Below are 22,658 nucleotides of genomic sequence, written 5' to 3'. Positions count from 1 at the left end.
GCTTAAGGTAGAAAACTTGCTTTTGCAGCCTGCTTTTATTGGAAAGGCGAAAGAGATAAACTGAAAGAAGATCCTTACGTAAACAGCCTTGAGCTCTTGGAGGAAAGGCTGAAAAAAATGACCCAATAAATCAATAAATATGAAGTCTTCATCTACTGCTTTCCTCTATTAGTCTACAGATCGTTGGTCAGTGTTCAAACTAATAAGACTCTATCTCAGTGCCGGCACTTTTCTCGTTCTTTTAAGGGTCTATTACGATAAAAGCTGCACTCTGTTTTGAGCATCTTAGAAACTGATCCCATCGGAATGTTTTCTTTTGCCCTCTTGACAATTTTGAGGATGAATTCTGCTATCCTAGAAAGATGATGCCTAAAGCTGGTGTGAAATACTGCCATGTTCTTCATAAATGTTTTCAGAGAGAGGCTTAACTATTAAACATATTGTCTTGGTAATGAATTATGTCTTCTTTGCTTTTCAAGATAACCTTGAGCTGCTACTTGATCGAGTAAATGACTTGATAGAATTTCGTATTAGTGCTATTCTTCAAGAAATTAGTACTGTGCCTCTCTGCAGTCTTCCTGAAGATGATCCACTGACCTGTGAGCAATTCCTTAACATGACAAAGGTATAATTCTATAGCTTCATTTTATGTGATGGGAAACTCATCTATGTAATCCATCACTATTTTCAGAATGAAAGTAGTAGCTCAAAATTGCATGTTCTTACATGCACACAAACACACTTCTTTGCAAAGAAATATAAAGAAATTTCTTGGGAATAATCTCTTTTGGATGAGAGCTTGTTTGCTGTAGTGGTTCAAGTACCAGGCTAGAAACCAGGAAACCATAAGTTTTAGGCCCACCATAGGTGCAAAGCCAGCTATGAGACCATGGGCCAGTCCCTCTTTCTTATCTGTAGAAAGAAGGTTGTGGCAAATCACTTCAGAAATCTTGTCAAGAAAAATCCAGGAGTCAACATTGACTTGAGGGCACAAAACAGCAACAACAACAACAACAAACCAACCAGTGGTGGGTTGCCCCTGGTTCGCACTGGTTCTATAGAACTGGTAGTAAAACCGGTGGGTGGCTCCGCCCACTGACCCCGAAGTCATCAAAATGCTTCTGCACATGCGTAGAAAAGCGTGTGTGTGCGCAGAAAAGCGTGCGCATATGCGGCTCCGTTGCGAACCGGTAGTAAAGGTAAGTAGAACCCACCCCTGAAACCAACCCAAAATCCTCTATTGCACATTGTGACATTAATGCTCAGTACAATAGGGTGTATTGTAAAAAAAAAAATAGTATGTTACAAAGAACGAGGTAAGATTAGGATTCTTTTTGTCATCTGACATTCTGAGTGGAGTTTTTTGTTTAATTTTTGCAAGGGGCAGACATAAACCAAGATTAAAATGATAGTTTTGTTTTCTTTTGCTCCACAAGAATAATGGTGACAATTTTCAAAGTTAGTCTTTTGATTTTTTTTTCAATCCTCATCCTTCTCAGTCACTAACTCTTATTTCTTGCCATAAAATAGGATTGACAGATGTCAGACAGGAATAGCACAGAGAAATGAAATCAGTGGCTTTTAAATCATTTATAGATGGTAGTGCCTATGTGTATGCATAGAGCTGAATTATGCATTTGAGAGACAGAAGAAAAAGAAAACAAGAAACTGCTATCTGACCTAGCAAATAGAAGACATTTTTTTTTTATTGAAATGATTGGCAAAGGTAGCTGCAGGGGTCAGTGTGTCTCTTTTCTTCTGGCAGATACCATTAACATGAGGCCACGATGCCCAGTCACTAAAGATGGCAGATATAAAGCATTGCTATGAATCACAGTAGTTAGATCAGGCAGGGAGTGTTGGCATGACAGCACAATACCCCAGTCTTTGTTTGAAGTAGGCAGCGTAGGCATCGTGCAGTCACAATATTTCTTTTAAGGAGGAAGGGTTTGTTTGTTTTTTTAATTTTTAAGAAAGGCAGTAATATGTGGCCGTGATCCGTTTCATTGAGTTCATTCATTCAGCCCCTGTTGAAATAGAAACCAGATGAGTATACATCAGTGGTTCCCAATTTGGGGACTATACCCCACAGGTGGCAATTTGATTTTTAATGGGGGCAATTGGAACCTTGTTTAAACCAAGTTAATGGCTTTTTAGGCTTCCTCCGAGTGAGTAGGAGTCACTTTTTGAATAGTAAGAATTATATGTCACAGGGAGGGGGCATCAGCATTTTAGAGATGCTTGGGTGGGGCATGGCTAAAAAAAGGTTGGGAACCATTGGTGTACACCATTGCATCAGTAACAGCATGATACCAGAAAATATCAGGCACAAAGAAGAGAAGGGGGAAGAACTGAAATGCTATCCTTGACTTGACTTTCTTCAAGATATAAGGATGCATATAGAGTCCTAGAAATAAAGGTTAATCCTTAGAAATACTGGCTGCTAAGAAACTGCAAGGAAGAATAGAAGCTGGGGAAATAAGCTGAATTGCTGTATCATTCTAAGTCATTCTTTGTTTTTTTAACCGTGATTTGTTCAATAAGACACTGTGGGTGGGTCCGCAGAGGTTTAGCCAAACATGTCAAACATAACAGTATGGATGAGTGTGTTATGTGAGCCCAGATGTATATCAGTTGACTATAATGGGAAAGAAATTACAAAGAAAGAAAGAGAATAAACATTCAAATAACTCTGAAAGAAAAGAATTTCATGTAGCAGAAAGTGTGGGTGTGCAACATGGGCGTGATTTAGAAAGCAAAGACTGCTGAGAAGAAAACTGCTAGTTATTCTGCATGTAGAATCAGCGATGCCCCTTCGTGGAAATGACTGCCAATTTGCTCTCTCTGTTCAGTGGATACTACCACATGGTTATAACAAACATGATTCAAATTTTTTGAAAAACATTTCTCTGTGTATGTCAGGAAAATGTCACAACAATGCTTGTGTGTGTCTTAAAACATTCAGATTTGGGAAAAGTTTTATTCTCTTTTCTTTGAAATTGGGCTCCATTTGTTTTGTTTTTTAAAATATGAAAGTGTCAGTTGATAGCAGATTTTCTTTCCTGTCAGTGGTTACCAGCTTCGTATTCATACTATGAATGGAAGAACCTGCTCTTGAATCAAGAACAACTATATTTCTCATAGTCCCAGCTGGTGGGAGTAGTTGACTTACCTCCCAATGAGTCTTGGAAACTCATTAGAATCAGACATGTTTAATATTTGGTTAGGAGTTCTCCACTATCTTTAATTCATGTTTCTTGTGGCTGTGGAACTTTTTTCTTCTTTTGTGGATATGCAGTACAGGAGAATGTTGAGATGATCTGAGTTTTTAAGTATATCCTATTGCTGGCATTGCTAAACTAGAGTGAAATTTAACTAACACTCCATATCTTGTTTCCAGGAGCTCTGTACTAAAGGGGTATACATGCTACATCTCAAAAGCTCATTAGCAGAAGAAGCAACAAATGAGCTTATCAACATGTTGCTAGATCTGGATGCTCAGCATAAGGGAGATGCTGGTGAGAGTTTTCTGAGTGGAAGCAAAACTGAAGGAATTAATGAAGGTAAGAACAAATATGCTACCATACTATATGTAAACTAGCACTGTATTACTTGTTTATGCTCTTCGTTAAAACATCTGTGGCTGGTAAGTTAGAATACAAATAAATGAAATAAGATAAATGAATGAAATAGTATATTTCAACAACATAATCAGTTCTACCACCTACACAGCTAATGCAAATTGAGCCAGTGAGAACACTTTCCCCCTCTTCTGTAAGCTATTTAAAGAATAAGAAGAGGATCAAAATTCTAGATAGAACACTGCAGCTAAGACATTTTCCATGTTTATGCAAAAACATATTTACACTGGTAATGCTAGACACCTTTGGGGAGTGGAATATTTAGGTGATGTGAGAAACGTCTGAATAATAAAAGCAAAACTTCTCAAACAATAGTTTGTAAGTAAGGGCATCCGATGTAATAAGCTTTTATAACTTTTCTATTTTAATTTTACTTAAGTAAATGTGAATTTTAATTAAATAAATGTGAACCAAACCAATACATAGCACAAGAATCCTGGATTTTTGTGTAATGGCATGTGGAAAGGGCCTTGGGAAACAGGAGGAAGAGCTGCAACCTAGACAACCTTCATTCAAAAGGTATCTCAGGCCACCCACAGAAAAGGGGCATGGGAAATGTTTTAGAAGGGACCCTCCCCCTTGATTTTCTAGGGAGTAAAAGTAAAGGAGAGGAGATGGCTTTCAGACTTACAAAATTCTGTTACTGTAGCCCAGGGGTGTCAAACCCGCGGCCCATGGGCCAGATGTGTCACATGCTGATCACGCCCACACCCAATTTAGCAAAGGGGAAAAAAGTTGTGATACATCACTTGACAACGCTGTGATGATGCGATTTTGACACACCTGCTCTAGCCTTACAATAAAGATATTTATTTATTTATTTATTATTTATTGGTTTGATTTATATGCCGCCCTTCTCCGGAGACTCAGGGTGGCTTACAATGCGTTAAGCAATAGCCTTCATACTTTTGCATATACCTGCTTAGTAGGGCTTTTGCCCTCCCTCAAGCGGTGTTCTTTTTTATACAAAGTCAGCTTATTGCCCCCACAATCCGGGTCCTCATTTTACCTACCTCAAAAGGATGGAAGGCTGAGTCAACCTTGAACTAACCTATTGTTAGTTCTCTGAGTTTGTTCTTGTCTGGCCTGCCTTGAAAGATTTACAATATACAGGTTTTGATCACTAACTCATTCGTCAAGCTGCTGAAACAATAATCTAAACTGGACAGTTTAAAGTAAAGTACTATTAGAAAACACATGCTAATACTGAAATGCTCATGTTATGTAGAAAAAGGAGAGGGATGCTAGAGCCCCCCCTCAAGGGAATCTATGCTGACTATGTTATTGTAAAGTGATGGAGTTGATAGTAGATCCAACCAATTCTTATTCATATATTTTCCTTTGTCTCTTAAAAACTTAGTGCTGATTGTTATCACATTACCCTAAAGCCATAAAGAAATATGGAATTGCATAAGGTTACATACATCTATAAATAGTATTGATGATTCATTTATTGGTTGATCAGAATTTTGCTGATTTAATTCAGTTGTTGTTCCCAAATATAGAAGAAGAAGGGCCATTGGACATCTTAGCATCCTCACAGACTGCTAGTCAGATTTCAGTAGGATTGTCTTCACCTTTAACCAAGAAAAAAAAGAAAGAAATGGAGATGCTCGAAGAAGAAGCTCAGGAACTGCTTTCCCATTTCAGTCATCGCAATGTTGATTCTCTTCTGAAAGTTATTCGTAACACTCTGGAGGCCATACGCAAGCAAATTCACGCCGCTTCTGTGATCAGAAAAAATACAGGTTGATTGTTATGAAGAAGCCATGTATATAGCATGGAGAACACAGTTATGTTGTGAATGTGGTATGAAGGATTAAGGAGGGTGATGGGTGTCAAGAAAGGAGGGTAGTGTGAAAGAAGCACATCTCTATAGCACTCCTCCTAATTAGTCTGTTTCTCCACATAGATTAAGTGGAGTCTTATCCACAAACTAGAATTAAGAAATCAGTAGAACAACAACTCAAATTCTGAAATGCACATGTCACAGCTCTGTGGCACTATTGTAATAATTTGCTGTGATGAAAATGGCAGTGCATTGCAACTCGAGTTTTGTGCTTCCTGAACATTGGTCTACCAATAATGTGAACATATCTTTGTTGACAGTCAGTTTAAAAAAATACAAGAACATTCTAAAAATAGCTTGATGAAATGCAGTGAGATTTACTCCCTGAATATTATTCTTAAAATATATCTGCATTGAAAATAATATTACTCTTTAAGCAGAAATGACATGTTAAAGGCAAAATTATATTTGGGCTCATTGTATAATGTGCTGTTGAAGCCTAGATGTTGTGATCAAACTTTTCTGTAATCTCAAAATATCCGGGACAGCATCTAAATGATGTCATAGAAAAGTATTGTTGCCATATGCTCCACAACATCCCTACTCTGGGTGAGTGTGTATGTTAGGCCAGTTTCATATGAAAGAACAGTCTTGAAGGATACCTGGGACCTAAACCATGTAAAGAAATATAAATGAAAACCAATATCTTGAATTTTACTCGTGTGAATTTTATCCATGTGAAGCCCATAGAGTTATATAGCAACAATGGCTCTCATATGCTAAAGTGTAGGCTGTTTCATTTTGCACCAAAGATAATCCCATGTAAAGCATCTCGCAATAATCTAGCCTAATGGTGATGAGGACATGATTCACCATTACCAGTTTTGCTCTACATATGGTTGCTGCCTAGGCAGAAGCCTCCTTGGTCCTGACCTCCACTTGAAAATCCAGCAGGAGCTCTAATTTCAGGGAAAGTTCCCAAGTTGTAGATTTGCTTGTCCAGATTTATAACCAAGGAAGTCTGAGCCCTAAATGATTCTGTACAAAATAATTATTATAGCAAACTTGTGCTGGTAAAAGCAAATGGAGAAACAAAGTTTGGGATAACTCCTTTTTTCTTACATTTTTCTGGAAAGCTGGTTGATTCTGCAGAACAGCATGAAATAGACTTAGGAGGAATAAAATGTAGGCTAAACACTACTGTTTGCCTCCTTGTTTTGCCCCTCATGGCTTCAATTCCAATGTTTCATGTGAACAGAAGATGCCCCAATGTGAATATTATTGATCTGAATTCTTCCCACTATATGGAACAAAATGCTGAAAGTTCAAAGCAATATAGCTTCTTTTCTGTCCTAATGAAATATTTATGGCAGAAGGGAATCTGTGAGCAGTGCAGATGTATGCAATCTCCAAAGAATACATGTTTCATCAATAAATTGATGGTCTTTTCATGACTGTATGACCAACATGATTCACATAATGTATATTATTTGTGCCCCAAGTATCTTGTGCTTCATTGTGTTAAAGTTTTCAAGGAAGTTATCTTTTAAATTGAACACAAACTCCTTGGTTTTTCGAATAAAATCAGTTGGCCTTGTATTGTTTTTCCAGTGTATCTTAACTACAAACTGATAAATTATCTAACTGTTGGCTGTTTGGAAGATGTGGATTTTATTCTGTATCTGAGTGGATTAATAAAGATTATGTTTCTCATTTCCATATAGATAGTGAGAATATCTCAAAGCAGAAACAAAATGCTGCGCCCATCTTTAAAGCTAGTGTTATCCTTTCTATTCCAAATTTTGCTATAATGCCAACCCTTGAAGAAATTCAGCAAACACTCAACAAAGCTGTGGATTGTATTGTAAGCACCATGAAAGGAATTGGTCAGTGGAGTAAGGAGAGACTATCAAAAGTATGTGTTTATGTACTTCAAAGAGGTCTACTGATAAACAGTATGAAATTTGAGATATTGGAATCTAAGGATATTTTTTTTCTCATTCTGCACAGAAAAAGTTGTTAGAACGCAAAATGCTTGGTTTACGAAATGAGGGAGGCAGTGATTCTGAGACTGAAATGAAAGAGGCTGAAGTTGGAAACCAGGGTAATATAGTATTTATCTATGTTTCTTGACTTTCCTAAGATTCAAATACAAAGTATTTTAACTGCTATGTGGCATTTCATTGATGCAACAATTAATCATGAAACAATGTGGCAGCAATAACATACTTTAAGCACATATATTTAGAATGTGGGAAAGATTTTCTCATCCCATTAGTAGTGTATGTGTGAATGTCAGAGTCAGAGCAGACTAGATTAATGGATTGAGTTAGCCTCAGAATAAAAAGAAAAAGATTGATTGTCAAAATAAGAGGTAAGACAAGAGAACTGGCAACACAAAACCTTATTTTTATGCATAAAAGGATCACTTAAAGTTAGCAGTGGATACACCAATTTACTAAACAAGTAATTTACTAGTTAAAAGGGAATATCCACCTTTGCTTCTTGGAATTCCAAAAAGATAGACCAGTCTTCCATAATTCTTCCTGTAAATTCTAAATATGTGCCACTTTTTTCCCCTTTTTGCTACTTACTCCATGAAGCTCCTTATTAAGGTCTAAGAGAGTTGCAACATGCTAATCACTTGCAGAAATTCGATTCATTCTCACAAAAGCATTCTAGAGTTTTTATTTCGTTCATTTTCGCTCATGACATTTTCACTGCACACCTTTTTGAAAGGACATACCGAAGCACATAGATAAGTTGTCCAACCCAAGGCTGCAAGATTTCATGTGACCCACAGAAATCTTGGATGTAGCCTGCAGAGAACGTCCAGGAAGCCTTAGTCAGCGGAGAGAGACAGGGTTTAATATGAAGTGCCGAGTTAGCAATTCCAACAATCCTGTCAACTTCATCAGCAGTAATCAGACTTCTCCCAGTTTTAGATATCTACATGAGACCTGTCTCAAGGCCAGAGTTCAACTTGGAGCAGATCCAAGCAAATATCAGATAGATGCTTGCTACTGCCCTGGAAGTCATTTAAAGCTTGACCTAGAGATTTCACCTTCAATTGTACCAATTATGAATCCTATTCAATTTTTATTGTGGTCCAGTGTACCTTTCAGAGCAGTGGTGGGTTGCTACTGGTTTGCCCCGGTTTGGGCGAACCAGTAGCAGCGGCGGTGGAAGGCTCCGCCCACCCGCCTGGACGATCTGCGCATGCACAGATGGGGTGTGCGTGTGAGTGAAGTGAGCACATGCACGAACGAACCGGTAGCAAAGGCAAGTGAAACCCACTCCTATTTCAGAGTATCACTCTTTTCTTGCCACAAAAAGACGAAGTACCATCTCAGCTCAAAGAAGCCACATACTCCTGATTGATCATAGAAAGAAAAATGTTCCAGTTTTGGCCCTCTGATGTAGAGTTCCTTGTTTGTTTTTTGTCTAGATGCAGCTTCTGATACAGCCTCTATGATCTTGCCCTCTCCTATCCAGAAAAAGAACTACTACAAAGCCATTTCAGAGAACAAGGAAATAATTAAATTGGTGTCTGTGCTTAGTACAACTATCAGTTCTACCAAAAGGGTGAGCAAAAGCATATGAGTGAAAGTTGCAGTCCAGGAATTGTCCAAACAGTGAGAAATGATCCTGAAGCAGGAAACAAAGAAAGAGAATGAAGTGGGGGTGAAGGGGTGAAGGGTGAACAGGGTGGCAGCAGAAACCGAGAGAAAAAGCAAAATATTTCAGCAGAACAAAATGAATTAATCCAGGAGGGCTACCAAAAGAAAACAAAATGTTTGTTTTACAAGCTATACAAAGTCCAAGTCAGCTTCTGGTAGCAGTGAGGCCCTGATGGGGGCATGTCATATTAGAGGTATTTAATGGACTGAGATAAAGGTCTACCTCCACCTCGTATATCTTGATCCCTTCCTTGCCATCTTTGTTAATCTTAAATCAGTTTTAATGTTAATATTTTAATGTTCTTTTAAAAAATGTTTTATTGCTTTTACTTGGTTGTAAGCCAAGGCGACTCTAGGTGAGATGAGTGGCATATACTGTGAACTTAATAAATATATACATGAATGAATTAATGAATTGTACTCCATGATTTCTCAGATTTGAATGAAAGCCTTTAATGCCAAAGTTCATGGGTCATTACTTCATGAAGCAACATATATCAAAATTTAGCAGTGGAACTGTTTGTATACAATTGCCTTATATTGGTTTTTATCAATGTTTCAGGAAGTTGTTTCAGCTTTGGAACATTTCAAATGTTACCATCACATCTGGCAGAGAGAGAAGGAAGAAACCATTGAAAATTTCATCAAAGGAAGCCCTTTGCTGTCTGATTTTGAATCCCAAATCCTTTATTACCGAGACTTAGAATTAAAAATTAATTCAGAATCTGAATACATATGCATGGGAACTGTTGCACTATATACTGGTATGGCGATTTAATGTTTAGTTACCAGTAAATTTTATTTACTTTCATTCAGAATGCTTTTCTTTAACATTAAGACTGAAGTCTCAAAATAAGGTTGGATAATCTGAAATATCAGAGCCTAAACCTATTCTTTGTTTTGCCACTGTAAGGCAAAAAACAAACAAACACAACCATCAAAAATTTAGATTAAAAGTTTGAGCTAGTTAACAAGAAAAGAAAAAATTCCAAACTCTTCCACCAACATTTTAAAGAAAAAAGAGTATGCTAGCTTCTTTGAAGTATACAGTGTGTACAATCCTTCTTTACATCGTTCTCTAGACAGTGTAATTCTCCTCTTTCCAAAAATGTTAAATGCATTTACCTGCCACCAAAAAGTTTATCTAGAAGCCCCTTTAGACTCAGTCAAATGTATTTCTGCATAGCATATATAAAATAAACTTCTCTTCTTTTGCTGCTTTTCCTGAGGTATATTAAAACGGTGTTACTGTTTTATCTCTTGTCACCAAATGCATGGAAGAGGGGATAGTAGCTTTAATATGGGCTGTGTCAGTACAACAATTTGGTCCTAACTGAAGCTTCTCCATCACTTTCTATAGCGGATTTAAAGTTGGCCCTTACAACTGAAACCAAAGCTTGGATGACTGCATTTGGACGTCACTGTAATAAGAAATACAGGACAGAGATGGAAAACATCTTCACCTTTGTAGAGGAAATCAGCAAGAAACTGAACCGTCAGATTAAAGACCTGGATGACATAAGAATAGCCATGGCTGCCCTGAAAGAGATCCGAGAGCAACAAATCTCCATAGACTTCCAAGTGGGACCAATTGAGGTAACTGGGAAGGGAACCCAGGCCCATTGCTTGTCTTGCCATCTGGCACTTAACTCTGCCTTCTGCTAGTTTGATGAAAGAAGGCAAATTCCTTTCTTGCATAGGAAGGCAAGGCAAGGCAAGGCAAGGCAGGGCAGGGCAGGGCAAGGCAAAAGGCAAAAGGCAAAAGGCAAAAGGCAAAAGGCAAAAGGCAAGGCAAGGCAAGGCAAAAGGCAAGGCAAGGAGCAAGGGGCAAGGCAAGGCAAGGCAAGGCAAGGCAAGGCAAGGCTAGAATAGAATAGAATAGAATAGAATAGAATAGAATAGAATAGAATAGAATAGAATAGAATAGAATAGAATAGAATAGAATAGAATTCTTTATTGGCCAAGTGTGATTGGACACACAAGGAATTTGTCCTGGTGCATACGCTCTCGGTGTACTTAAAAGGAAAAGGTTACAGTCATACAGTCATAAGTGGGAGGAGATGGGTGATAGGAATGATGAGAAGATTAATAGTAATGCAGACTTAGTAACTAGTTTGACAGTGTTGAGGGAATTATTTGTTTAGCAGTGATGGCGTTCGGGAAAAAACTGTTCTTGTGCCTAGTTTTTTCTGGTGTGCAGTGCTCTGTAGCGCCGTTTTGAGGGTAGGAGTTGAAACAGTTTATGTCCAGGATGTGAGGGGGTCTGTAAATATTTTCACAGCCTCTTTTTGACTCATGCAGTATACATACCTCAATGGAAGGCAGGTTGGTAGCAATTGTTTTTTCTGCAGTTCTAATTATCCTCTGAAGTCTGTGTCTGTCTTGTTGGGTTGCAGAACCAAACCAGACAGTTATAGAGGTGCAGATGACAGACTCAATAATTCCTCTGTGATGGAAAAGTCTACTCAGAGGCTAATGTTTTTAAAGTCCTCCTATAAATTGCATCTTGGTTTTCACACCAAAACCTTTTTTTTTGCTTTTAGCAGCTTTAGTATCTTTTCTGCCTCTTCCTTCACTGTATAATACCCCGCTTTACAGATTTAATTTCTTAATTGTTTCATTCAAGAGAGAATGAAACTTACTTTGCTTTTCTCTGACTGGCTTTCTGCCTAATGGTTCCAATGATAAAATAAGAAAAATCTACAAACTTTGTTTACAGGACAAGGGGAGAGCAGAAGAAATCACTCCCTCAAAATCGAGGGACAAACGGCTCATAAGTATTGACTTCTCCTGCCCATCAAGTCTTTTCTCAATCATGCAACACTTTTTCATAGGATAGAACAGGCCTTCAGCACTTCTGAAGGGGAAAGGACTTATACCTTAAAAATAATTGTGGGCCACAAAAGAATAGCCGGTGTACTGATCTGCTGTTCAGTGATTCAAAAACATTTCTTTCTGGGTAGAAGTAGCTGCAAAAATTGTGGCAGTGGATCCTTCTTGGGCAGCATCAAGTTTGGTGGCAAGTGAATTGGTTATTTTAAAAAAATGCCTTGGGAGGGGTTGTTTGATGGGCCACATTTTCTTGAGGCCAGAGATGTAGAAAATGCAAGAAGATAACCAGCCCTAGTCATAATGATATAAACTAAAGAGGCAGTGCTACCTTTCATTTTCTAAAAAATAAACAATATTTTCATGTTTAAAAAAATTTTTTTAGGGAAACATACAGATTTTTATTTCATTGTTCAAATATTGATTATTCCTTACACATGCTTTATTTTCATGCAAAACACTGTATAATTCAAGTCTATTTTCACTTTTTAAAATATATACATGGTTCCCTATGATCCTATCCCTTACTATACATTTCTTTAACATTGTTGCTTCAATTAATAATACAGGATATGTTGAAATTATTTGAGTTCCTGGTGGCTAGCACAATATATCAATTGCTATTGGTGTTGACTTAACCATCAGAAATATGGAAGGATGTGTTCAAGATTTCTGTGTTTCTGTGAGTGATGCTGCTTTGTTGAAAAAATATCAGATTAGTTTCTAAAAAGCAGCAATTTTCCTAAACACAACAATTTTATTTCTATCTTAATTCAATTTCTATCAATGGCAAAGCTTCTCTGCTTTTCATTTAAAGACACAGCTATCTTATATATAATAGAAGCATGTATATATCTTTCTTTAAATTAATGTACTTGGTTCACAGATAAATAGCTTTATTTTTTTTTTATTTTCTATTATAATTCAAAACCAGAATAAAAGTTTGCTGTTGCATGACTCATTAGATATTACTCAATAATCTAGCTTTAATTGTATCATAATTGATGCACTAAAAGATCATTCTTAGGAAATCTGTTTGGGATATTGTCATCATCATCACATCAGCCATTCAGTCATGTCCAAACCTTGGTCCTCTATGGATCATCTCTCTCCATGCCCCTCTCTCACACTTCCTCCTTCAGATCCGCCATGGTCATCTCAGTGTCATCTTTTATAGTGTCCAGCCAGCAGGTGCTAGGGTGGCCTCTTCCGCTGATCACTCCCAGCATGATTGACTTTAATCAACTGTTTGGTGATCTTGTCTTCAAGTGATATTTTTGGTGAAGTTCGGTCTAGGACTTTGTTATTTTTGCAGTCCATCGGACGTATAATAGTCACCTCTAGCACCCACAATTCAAAGGCGTCCACCCTTCTCTTATCTGCCTTTTTAAAGAGCCATTTATTTTTTGCAGCCATAAATAGCAATTAAAAAAATTATTGCGTTAACTAATCTGCATTTGGTTGTGAGATACTTTAGCTGTAAATATATTCACTCTCAAAAACCAAAACCTAGATACTACTTTCATACTTAGTAGTATGTAAATGGTGGCTATCTTCTGGTATAAGTGTTATTTGAAATTCAAGGTTGCTGATTTTTAAGATGGGTTTTGCACTAACTCAAACAATTCTCTTTCATCTTTAGCACGTGTTCTACTGATATATTTATCTTGAATTCCCAGATCTATGTTTGGTTAGTAATGCCATGTGTAAACTTTAATAATGAAAGATAACAACTGTTGCCTTGGCAGGAATCTTATGCAACGTTAAACAAGTATGAGTTACTGGTGGCAAAGGAGCAGATGGAAAAAGTAGACACTCTGCGGTATACCTGGGAGAAATTGTTGGTCCGAGGAAATGAAGTGCAGAATGAATTAGTGGCTTTGCAGCCCAAATTCAGAGGGGAACTAATCAGCACTGTGGAAGTATTTGTTGAAGACTGTGATCAATATTACTTGGATTATGACAAGGTACAATACAACAGTACATTGGGAAAACATAATTTTCAAACTTGTTTCTTGTATCTGAAAATAAGTTGAAGGTTAGACATTAAAAATAGAGTTTATTCTCAGGTAGCTCAGGATAACATTAAACCCCCCCAGCAGAAATAAGGTAAAATTAGCTTACGTTCCTTTGCAGTTTTTAAAATGCACAGTACTAGTTAAAAAAAAAAAAAAGCTATTCCTATCAGGTCTATAGCTGCTTTTCCTTAGTTGGTTAAATATAGAAAGCAGCTAACTCTACAGATATTATTCAAGATGGAAGAGTATACCTTAGTAATAGAATTGATCATCTGACAAGTCTAGCAAATATTTGCACAGAAATATATTTTATCCCAAGCCAGGCTCTGGAAATTTCCCTGTTGAGAGAAGGAATTCCAGAGTTATAGTGTCATATGTAGTAAATTTCTCCCATATCTGAAAATTCAAAGAAACGTTAAATTTTTAGAAAGGATTACTTCAGAGTAGAACTTGTTTTACATAAGCAATTACAGCATTCTACACTTGGATGGTGTGAAGTAACTCAACTGACAAGAGCTGTATTTGTATCTCTGTGTGATATGGAATAGAGTCACACTTCATTTTAAATGTATGAAACACTCCATGGGGAAGAGATTTCCCAGTATGAAAAGTTTGATTTGAGGCTGTAAAAACATTGAATATTTCATTCTATGCAAAGTCATAGTTGATCCACAGATCATAGGCTATGTTATCCTTCTACTTAGACATGTTTTGATTATGATTTGATTACTTGTTCTGTTGGAAGCTTTGAAGCTGGGGATTGAATGTGCACAAGGAAGTATCACTTTAATTACCATAACCTTAATGATGTAATCATTTTGGAGATGCGAGAACGGACACTCTAAAATGAAAGGTAGTATATACTCTTGAAATACTTTTAAGTGGATTTTTATTAATATTTCAATCTGTTCCTCTTCCAGAATGGTCCCATGGTAGATGGACTTGAACCTCAAGAAGCTAGTGACAGGCTTATAATTTTCCAGGTATTTCCCCTACTGTTTTGCTTATTAATGTAAAGTATCTTCCCAGCCTGATAATCTTGCACTGGACTTTACCTTCCACCCAACCAGGATACCTTGGATTGTAATCAGATTGGAAAAGACTAATATAAATAGCTAAATCTTAAAGAAAAACTGCAAGATAGCATCACCCTGATGTGTCACTAAATTTGTATCTGACCTAGGAAGAGAAAATTATATCACAAAAGTGAATTCCGCAATAATCAAGGGGACCCTGTTAGACCATGCCAATTCTGTTTTCTGTTTCTATAGTGACCAAAGTATTTGTGCTGAAGATACGTGCAAATGCTACAAGTGCTTGTTCTCTGTAAATGTCTATATTGGCACTGGCATTTTGTAATTTGGTTCACCTTACCCGAGACCAATTTCTTTTTTCTTTTGTTCTTGGTTAAAGTGATTCAGCTGGGACAAGGCTATAGGAACAACCAGGAGCAAAAGGGCTTGATTTTTACAGCTGTTGCTCCTGATTTCTGTGAATAATTGAATTAAATGGTGTCTGCATCACTAATATTAATACAATAAATTGTTAGCTCATTGTAAATTTGATCCCCTTTTAATGCTCAATTTGCAGGGCAGATTTCAGTGCTGACATCTATATTTGTCCCCCCTCCTCCTCCACTGTATTAGGAAGCGAGGGTGATTGGAGTTTAGAAAATGAATTACGTCTTTGTGACTCTGTCTCTCTCTGTTTCTCTCTCTGTCTCTCTCTGTTTCTCTCTCTGTCTCTGTCTGTCTGTCTCTCTCTGTCTCTCTCTCTGTCTCTCTCTCTGTGTCTCTCTCTCTCTATATCAAGGTGCCGAAAATACCTAATAATCCATCCATCCTATACCCCCTCCAACAATCCTGCAAGTTGGGTTGAAGTAAGAAAGTGTGACTGGCCCAAATCATTGAACCAGCTTTCGTGTCTAAGGCGGGACTAGAATTCACAATCTCCTGGTTTCTAGCCTGGTGTTAGAAAAGTAAAAATGCTCTGCACACTACTAAAACTTAGGGGTGGGGGAGTGCAATTTCCCAGAGGCTGCTTGCTTTTTACAGTATTTTCCAGACTGACCATCCATAGTTACTCCAGAGAAATTTGTAAAAACGAAGTAGTGCCTGCTTTGTCCCAAGTGTTTGGGGCAGTTCTATTCCTAAAAGAAAGGCAAGATCATTAGTCTGTTTGTATGTTTTCAAATATACAAATTGGATTTTTATTTTTGAGTTAAAAAGAATCACTAACAAACTTTGTTGATTGTGTTGACCTTCTATGGATGTGCTGGGAATAGAAACCTGAAATCTATGCCCAGAAGATTAGGGAGATTTCCAAGGGAACACCTTTTTCAAGGAGACTGAATTATATGCACATGGCACATGCAGGTGTCTTTTTAATGCATGAAGCTGTATTTTGAACCTGTATTGCATTGTGCTGCCTGTCTCCCAATGTGGTAATGAGAATCAGGATAAGATCCAAAAATGGAATTTGCAGAGACAGTTTTCACCAACCATCATCTGCAATAATCTAGTCAACAATAATCTAGTTTAATATATCATCATTGCATATGTTTATGAGTGCCAGTTTTTAAGATAGGGGATGTCAAGATTCTTGGTAGCTGTATTGTTTCTTTTGTTTCTTAACAATTCTCACCTAGAAGTGGGAATTCAGAAGCAGTACAATAGAGAATGGAAAACCCAACCAACAATTTACTCCATATTTGGCTGTTATCTCTCAAGTTCTTAATTTAATTTAATTTAATATTTGAATTTATATACCGCCCTTTTCCCGAGGGACTCAGGGCGGTGAACAGCTATAGGTAAAAAACATAGAATACAAAATTTAAAAACAATTTAAAATATATTAAACAATTTGGCCCCAACAATTAAAATCCCCCATTTAAAATTCAAATTCAAATTACACCATTGGAGAGTTAGGCCAGCCCGGCTTGATAAAATAGGAAAGTTTTGAGGGCCCGACGGAAAGTACGTAGATCCAGAATTGTCCGTATCTCCGGGGGGAACTCGTTCCAGAGGGCAGGTGCTCCCACAGAGAAAGCTCTCCCCCTGGGGGCCGCCAGTCGACATTGTTTGGCTGATGGCACCCGGAGAAGCCCCTCTCTGTGGGAGCATACTGGCCTGTGGGAGACTCTCGGTGGCAGAAGGCGATCTCGTAAATATCCAGGTCCTAAGCCATGGAGTGCTCTAAAGGTGGTCACCAACACCTTGAATCGCACCCGGAGGACCACTGGGAGCCAGTGCAGCTCACGCAGAAGAGGTGTTACATGAGAGCGCCATGACGCTCCCATAATCATCCGTGTGGCCGCATTTTGGGCCAGTTGGAGCCTCTGGGTGCTCTTCAAGGGGAGCCCCATGTAGAGAACATTACAGTAGTCCAGGCGGGAACTGACGAGAGCATGAGTAACCATGCGCAAGGAGTCCCGATCCAGAAAGGGACGCAACTGGCGAATCAGGCGAACCTGATAGAAAGCCCTCCTGGCCACGGCCGTCACATGTTCTTCTAAAGACAGCCGTGCATCCAGGAGGACACCCAAGTTGCAAGCCCTCTCCGTGGGGGCCAGTGACTCGCCCCCAATAGTCAGAGATGGCACCAACTGACTATATTGGGACGCCGGGAGCCACAGCCACTCGGTCTTGGATGGGTTGAGCTTGAGGCTGTTTCTCCTTAATTTTCTTTCATTACTGACTTTTCTGCTTTAGGAAAAATTAAGGCCACCCAAGGTAGTTATTTATGTATTGCTGATGGTTTTGAATATTGTTAAGTATACTCAAACTTTTATTCTACTCTCTAGAACCGATTTGACAACCTTTTCCGGAAATACATTACTTACACAGGAGGTGAAGAGCTTTTTGGTTTGCCTGTTACTCAATACCCTCAACTCCTTGAGATAAAGAAGCAACTGAACTTGTTGCAGAAGCTTTACAGCCTGTACAACAATGTCATTGATACAGTGAGTGGCTACCATGATATCCTCTGGTCAGATGTAAACATTGAGAAGATTAATAATGAACTGCTTGAGTTTCAGAACAGGTGAGAAAACATAGGAACTGCATGTCTCTATTCAACTGAGTTATGTGATCTATTACTGAGGGTAGGTGGAGGGAACAATTGGTTTCTTTCAGGTTGATGCCAACAATACACTGCTTAAAGCAGACCTCTGAAAGACCAATAGAAAGAAAATTGAATCTCAGTTACTTGTTGGTGCTTGGTGAAATGTTAATTGATTTCAATTTATTTCTTCTGATTAATTTGTCTGCATCTCTAATAAATGTCACTATGTCACGACCCTTCTTCTATTGAGAAATGCATATGCCATGCAAATAAATGCACCGATAATGGAGCATTTTTTAAACAGAACAATCGTATGGAAATAAGCTTGATTGTCTTTACTTTGTTAATTAATATTCTGTAACGTTTAATGGGCAGTTGTGTGACTCACTGAAGCAAAAATTGAACCATGAAGATGGAGGAGTAATCTATGTTTCATATAGTCTTCCTTGGCTACTTTATGGGGGCTTTACTACTACATCCTTTTGGGTTTATTCTAAAACATTGCAATAAATGTAGGTATAGTCACTGTAGTAGAAATGGTGCTTTAACATTTCCCGAGAGGGCGGGGGTGTTAATTGATTTTCATAGATGCCTGCTTTATGGTTTTGCAGATTCAGCTAAATCATAATGTGGTTTATATGTAGTGCTATGTGAGGAGTAGATGTCAAAATTGGCAAGAATGATGGACAGAACATCACAATGCAAGTCCTGCCAGTTTTGCATGTACATGATGTTGCCTGCCTTGTGGTTGCCTGCCTTATTGATTTTGATCCCTTCTGTTTTGAGATCACTGTTGCTTAATGTAGATTCAACTATTATGGCCTTTTAAACACATTAATGTGTGTCCTGGATCATTTTACAAACTTGAGCAAGCATTGCTTAATGTAAGATGTGAACCCGGAATATGTTTAGACAATTCCTTTCAAATCCAATTAAGTAAAGCTGTGCTCTGATGTATTTTGCCAGGTGGGGTGGGAACCTGTGGACACTGGGTTGCAACTTGCATAATCTGCCATTGGCAGAAAATCAGTGAAATATCTCTGCAGGGCCAGACACTGCCATTTCACTAGCTTTATTAATGGATTTTAAAGGTTTAAAAAGAAATTATATATTGTCCTGCAAATACTAGACTCTTGATAGAAGTGTTTAGGATTACAATTCTGTATACACTTACCTGGGAAGAAAATTGCTTTGAATTTTGTGAGACTTTTAATGAATACTAGACAACATGTCACCGGTTGTGTCATTGTTTCAGAGACATTTCGTTATCAGATTTCTCAATACCTTCAACAATGGCAGAACTTCTAATGGATGGCCTTCACTGGAAAAGTTCTTAAAAATTCAGAGATGCATCTGCCTTGAAAATAGTCAGTGTTAAACAGTACAGCACAGTCAAACATCAGTTTGATGACATTTTGCATTTTGTCATAAAATGTTTTATAAAATTGGACAAATTTCAGTTCCACAGGAGTCACGGGTTCTGGACTTTGGACATATTCTGCAAGTTAGCCCATTTGAGATTCAAAATTATTTCCCTACAATGCACCATTTCATCCAGTTAAAGTTTACACACAGATAAACAGGAGAGTCTTAGTAGTATATAGATTTTTAAGATTGTGGTTGTTTTCAAATATTTCTTGCTAGTGGAATTTTACAATTATTTTGAGTCTGCCCACTCTATGTGTACCTGTAGGTGTCGTAAACTACCACGAGCATTGAAGGAATGGCAGGCATTTCTGGATCTTAAGAAAACAATCGATGACTTCAGTGAATGTTGTCCTTTACTTGAGTTGATGTCCAATAAAGCCATGATGGCACGTCACTGGAAACGCCTCACTGATCTCACTGCCCATAATTTCGATGTTGAAAATGAAACTTTCAAAATGAGAAATATTATGGAAGCACCCTTGCTGAAATACAAAGAAGAGATAGAGGTAGAAAAAAATGATGTGCTTGCATCTTTGATATTGAAATGAATGATCTAACTATTGTATTCCCAAAGCACACAAGGTTTCTTATTTCACATACTCGGTACAAAAAACCCCAGCAACCTGAAGATAGCAAATCTGTTATTTGCTATTTGAGAAATTACTTTTTTTATTTGAGTAAAGTCTCCAAGTCAAACTCAACTTTGGTGCCAGCAGTATGGATGTTGTTTGCCATTGCCATCTCTTTCCTATAGCCACGATATTCTTTCATTCTAGTACAGGTAGTCCTTCAACCTTCAACCACAATTGAGCCCAAAATTTTGGTTGCTAAGTGAGGAATTTGTTAAGTAAGTTTTGCTCCATTTTATGATTTTTTTTCTTGCAACAGTTGTTAAGTGACTCACTGCAGTCGTTAATTTAGTAACACAGTTTGTTAAGTGAATCTGGCTTCCCCATTGACTTTGCTGGCCAGAAGGTTGCAGAAGGGGATCGCATGATCCTGGGATACACAGCAACTATCATAAATATGAACCAGCTGCCAAGCTTTTGAGTTTTGATCACATGACTGTGGGGATGCTGCAACGGTCATAAGTGTGAAAAATTGTCATAAGTCACTTTTTCAGTGCTGCTGTAACTTCAAATGGTCATTAAATGAACTGTTGTAAGTCAAGGACTACCTATACTAACCCAGCTCAGCCCTATTTAAGTTTTAACAGGTTTGACAGATAATGCTTCCTGCTCTAAGGAATAGCCAAATCTATCTTGATCACTACAAGTCTGAAAAAGCAACATCACTGCCTTGGCTCAGGATGAGAAACCAATCTTGCCATAGTAACCTACTGCTGTGGCACAGTGGAGGACTTGGGGCTGACATCTGCAGTATACACTGGTACATTTAATTGAGTGGGACTTCCCAGGCCTCCAGCTGCAAAACAAGTTCAATTAGTCATTGATATCTTTTATGTTTGCAGAACTCTTAACAGTATTATTTTGCAGTTACTGCCTTTGTGCTGTGTTTGCTCCAGGAATACATATGGGATTTCCATGCGATTCATGGATATTTGGGTCAAGTTTGCAACCCAAATAAATTTTAGCGTTGCAACTCATCAGATTATGAATTATTTCTGAAAAAGTTAGCTGATTGGCTGATGGTCATCCTTAGGAAGCTATGTATTATGTTCATGGGTAGAAAAATATTTTGTTTTGGGTTATAGCAAGTGGGTTTATCTGCCTGAATAATCATTTACCTTTTATTAAACCTTTTTTTACCTACAATACTGTATGTAGCAATTCATTTAACTTTGGCTTGGAAATTTCCAGGACTATTGACTGGAAGATATTCTAATATTCTGGATTTAGGTTTTCACACTAACCTTCTGATTGGTTTTGGTAGGACATCTGCATCAGTGCAATGAAAGAGAGGGACATTGAACAAAAGCTCAAACAAGTGATTGCTGAATGGGACAATAAAACATTTACTTTTGCTAACTTTAAAACCCGTGGAGAATTTCTCTTGAGGGGAGACAGCACTTCTGAAATTATTGCAAGTATGGAGGACAGCTTGATGATTCTGGGCTCCCTAATGAGCAATAGGTAATATGTAATATATAGATCTCTCTCTCTCTCCCTCTCTCTTTAAACATATTCATTTGCTCATTTTTAAATATATGCAATTATTGCAGATATAACTCACCATTCAAGGCTCAGATACAAAAATGGGTGCAATTTCTTTCTAACACAACTGATATTATTGAGAACTGGATGATGGTACAGAATTTGTGGATATATTTAGAAGCTGTGTTTGTTGGTGGAGATATCGCCAAACAGCTTCCTAAGGTAAGAATCCTCCTTCTGTTCTGCAGATGAATCTGTAGATGTATTAAAAGGTAACTTATGCAGCGGTGACATCTGGATTCTGTTGAACTACATCTCTCAAAAGCCCAAACTGGGATGACCAATACTGACACTGTTGGAAGCTATACTTTAAAGCAGGGATCCCCAATCCTGGTCTGCAGACCACTACTGGTCCATGGCCCATTGACAACTGGGCTGCACAAGCAGTGGGTGAGTGTGGGAAGCTGCATCATTTGCACAAGCTGGCATGTGTGCACCTGTGAAACCATCCCCTCCCCTCCCCTCCGCTGCTGCTGCTGGTCCACAGAGCCAGAAAGGTTGGGGACACCTTATTTTGAGGGCCAGAGAGTCTCATCTTATAATAAGGGAATTAGATTAATAACTCAATAGACATCAGAACTGGTTTCTGAAAATTAGCTTAATGTAGCCAGAAGATCATGAGAAAAGAAAGATTGCTGAAAGAAACTTATTAAATCTTCACATCAACAAAATGTGTATGGGGACTGAAGTGCCATTCTTATTTGTACTTTAAACAGGAAGCCAAGCGTTTCTCTAATATTGACAAATCATGGGTAAAGATAATGACCCGAGCCCATGAAATACCAAATGTTGTCCAGTGCTGTGTTGGGGATGAAACCATGGGACAATTATTGCCTCATTTATTGGAGCAGCTGGAAATGTGCCAAAAGTCTCTCACAGGGTAAGTTCTACTTATTTAAAAACTTTTCACTAACATACAATCACTGTGTTAATTAACAGGAAAAATAACACATGTTGCTTTTTAATATGCATTAGGTTAAAAATTATCTTAGTGGGCAAGAGCAGGTGTGAATCTGTTGATATTATTTTGGAATTAA

The 22,658-nt window shown here is 38.0% G+C and overlaps 1 protein-coding gene across 2 annotated transcripts in view; it reads left to right on the top strand.

The window, feature by feature from the left end:
- The window catches only part of DNAH5 (dynein axonemal heavy chain 5), a 162,127-nt gene that overhangs the window by 45,170 nt on the left and 94,299 nt on the right, over positions 1–22,658 (top strand). For both annotated transcript variants that reach the window (XM_087890233.1, XM_034411888.3), the window contains exons 17-31: positions 480–625; positions 3,401–3,563; positions 5,147–5,389; positions 7,155–7,345; positions 7,441–7,534; positions 8,879–9,015; positions 9,673–9,874; positions 10,471–10,706; positions 13,688–13,906; positions 14,878–14,940; positions 17,760–17,998; positions 19,713–19,953; positions 21,341–21,540; positions 21,630–21,783; positions 22,338–22,501. In XM_087890233.1, the coding sequence (XP_087746359.1) occupies positions 480–625; positions 3,401–3,563; positions 5,147–5,389; positions 7,155–7,345; positions 7,441–7,534; positions 8,879–9,015; positions 9,673–9,874; positions 10,471–10,706; positions 13,688–13,906; positions 14,878–14,940; positions 17,760–17,998; positions 19,713–19,953; positions 21,341–21,540; positions 21,630–21,783; positions 22,338–22,501 (2,692 nt within the window). The remainder of the gene's footprint in view (positions 1–479; positions 626–3,400; positions 3,564–5,146; positions 5,390–7,154; positions 7,346–7,440; positions 7,535–8,878; positions 9,016–9,672; positions 9,875–10,470; positions 10,707–13,687; positions 13,907–14,877; positions 14,941–17,759; positions 17,999–19,712; positions 19,954–21,340; positions 21,541–21,629; positions 21,784–22,337; positions 22,502–22,658) is intronic.

The sequence above is a fragment of the Pantherophis guttatus genome, chromosome 3 (assembly GCF_059756535.1).
Source record: "Pantherophis guttatus breed Tessera chromosome 3, ASM5975653v1, whole genome shotgun sequence".
NCBI lineage: Eukaryota > Metazoa > Chordata > Lepidosauria > Squamata > Colubridae > Pantherophis > Pantherophis guttatus.
Note: the sequence above shows the minus strand (reverse complement) of the source record. Positions and strands in the feature narration are given on the sequence as shown.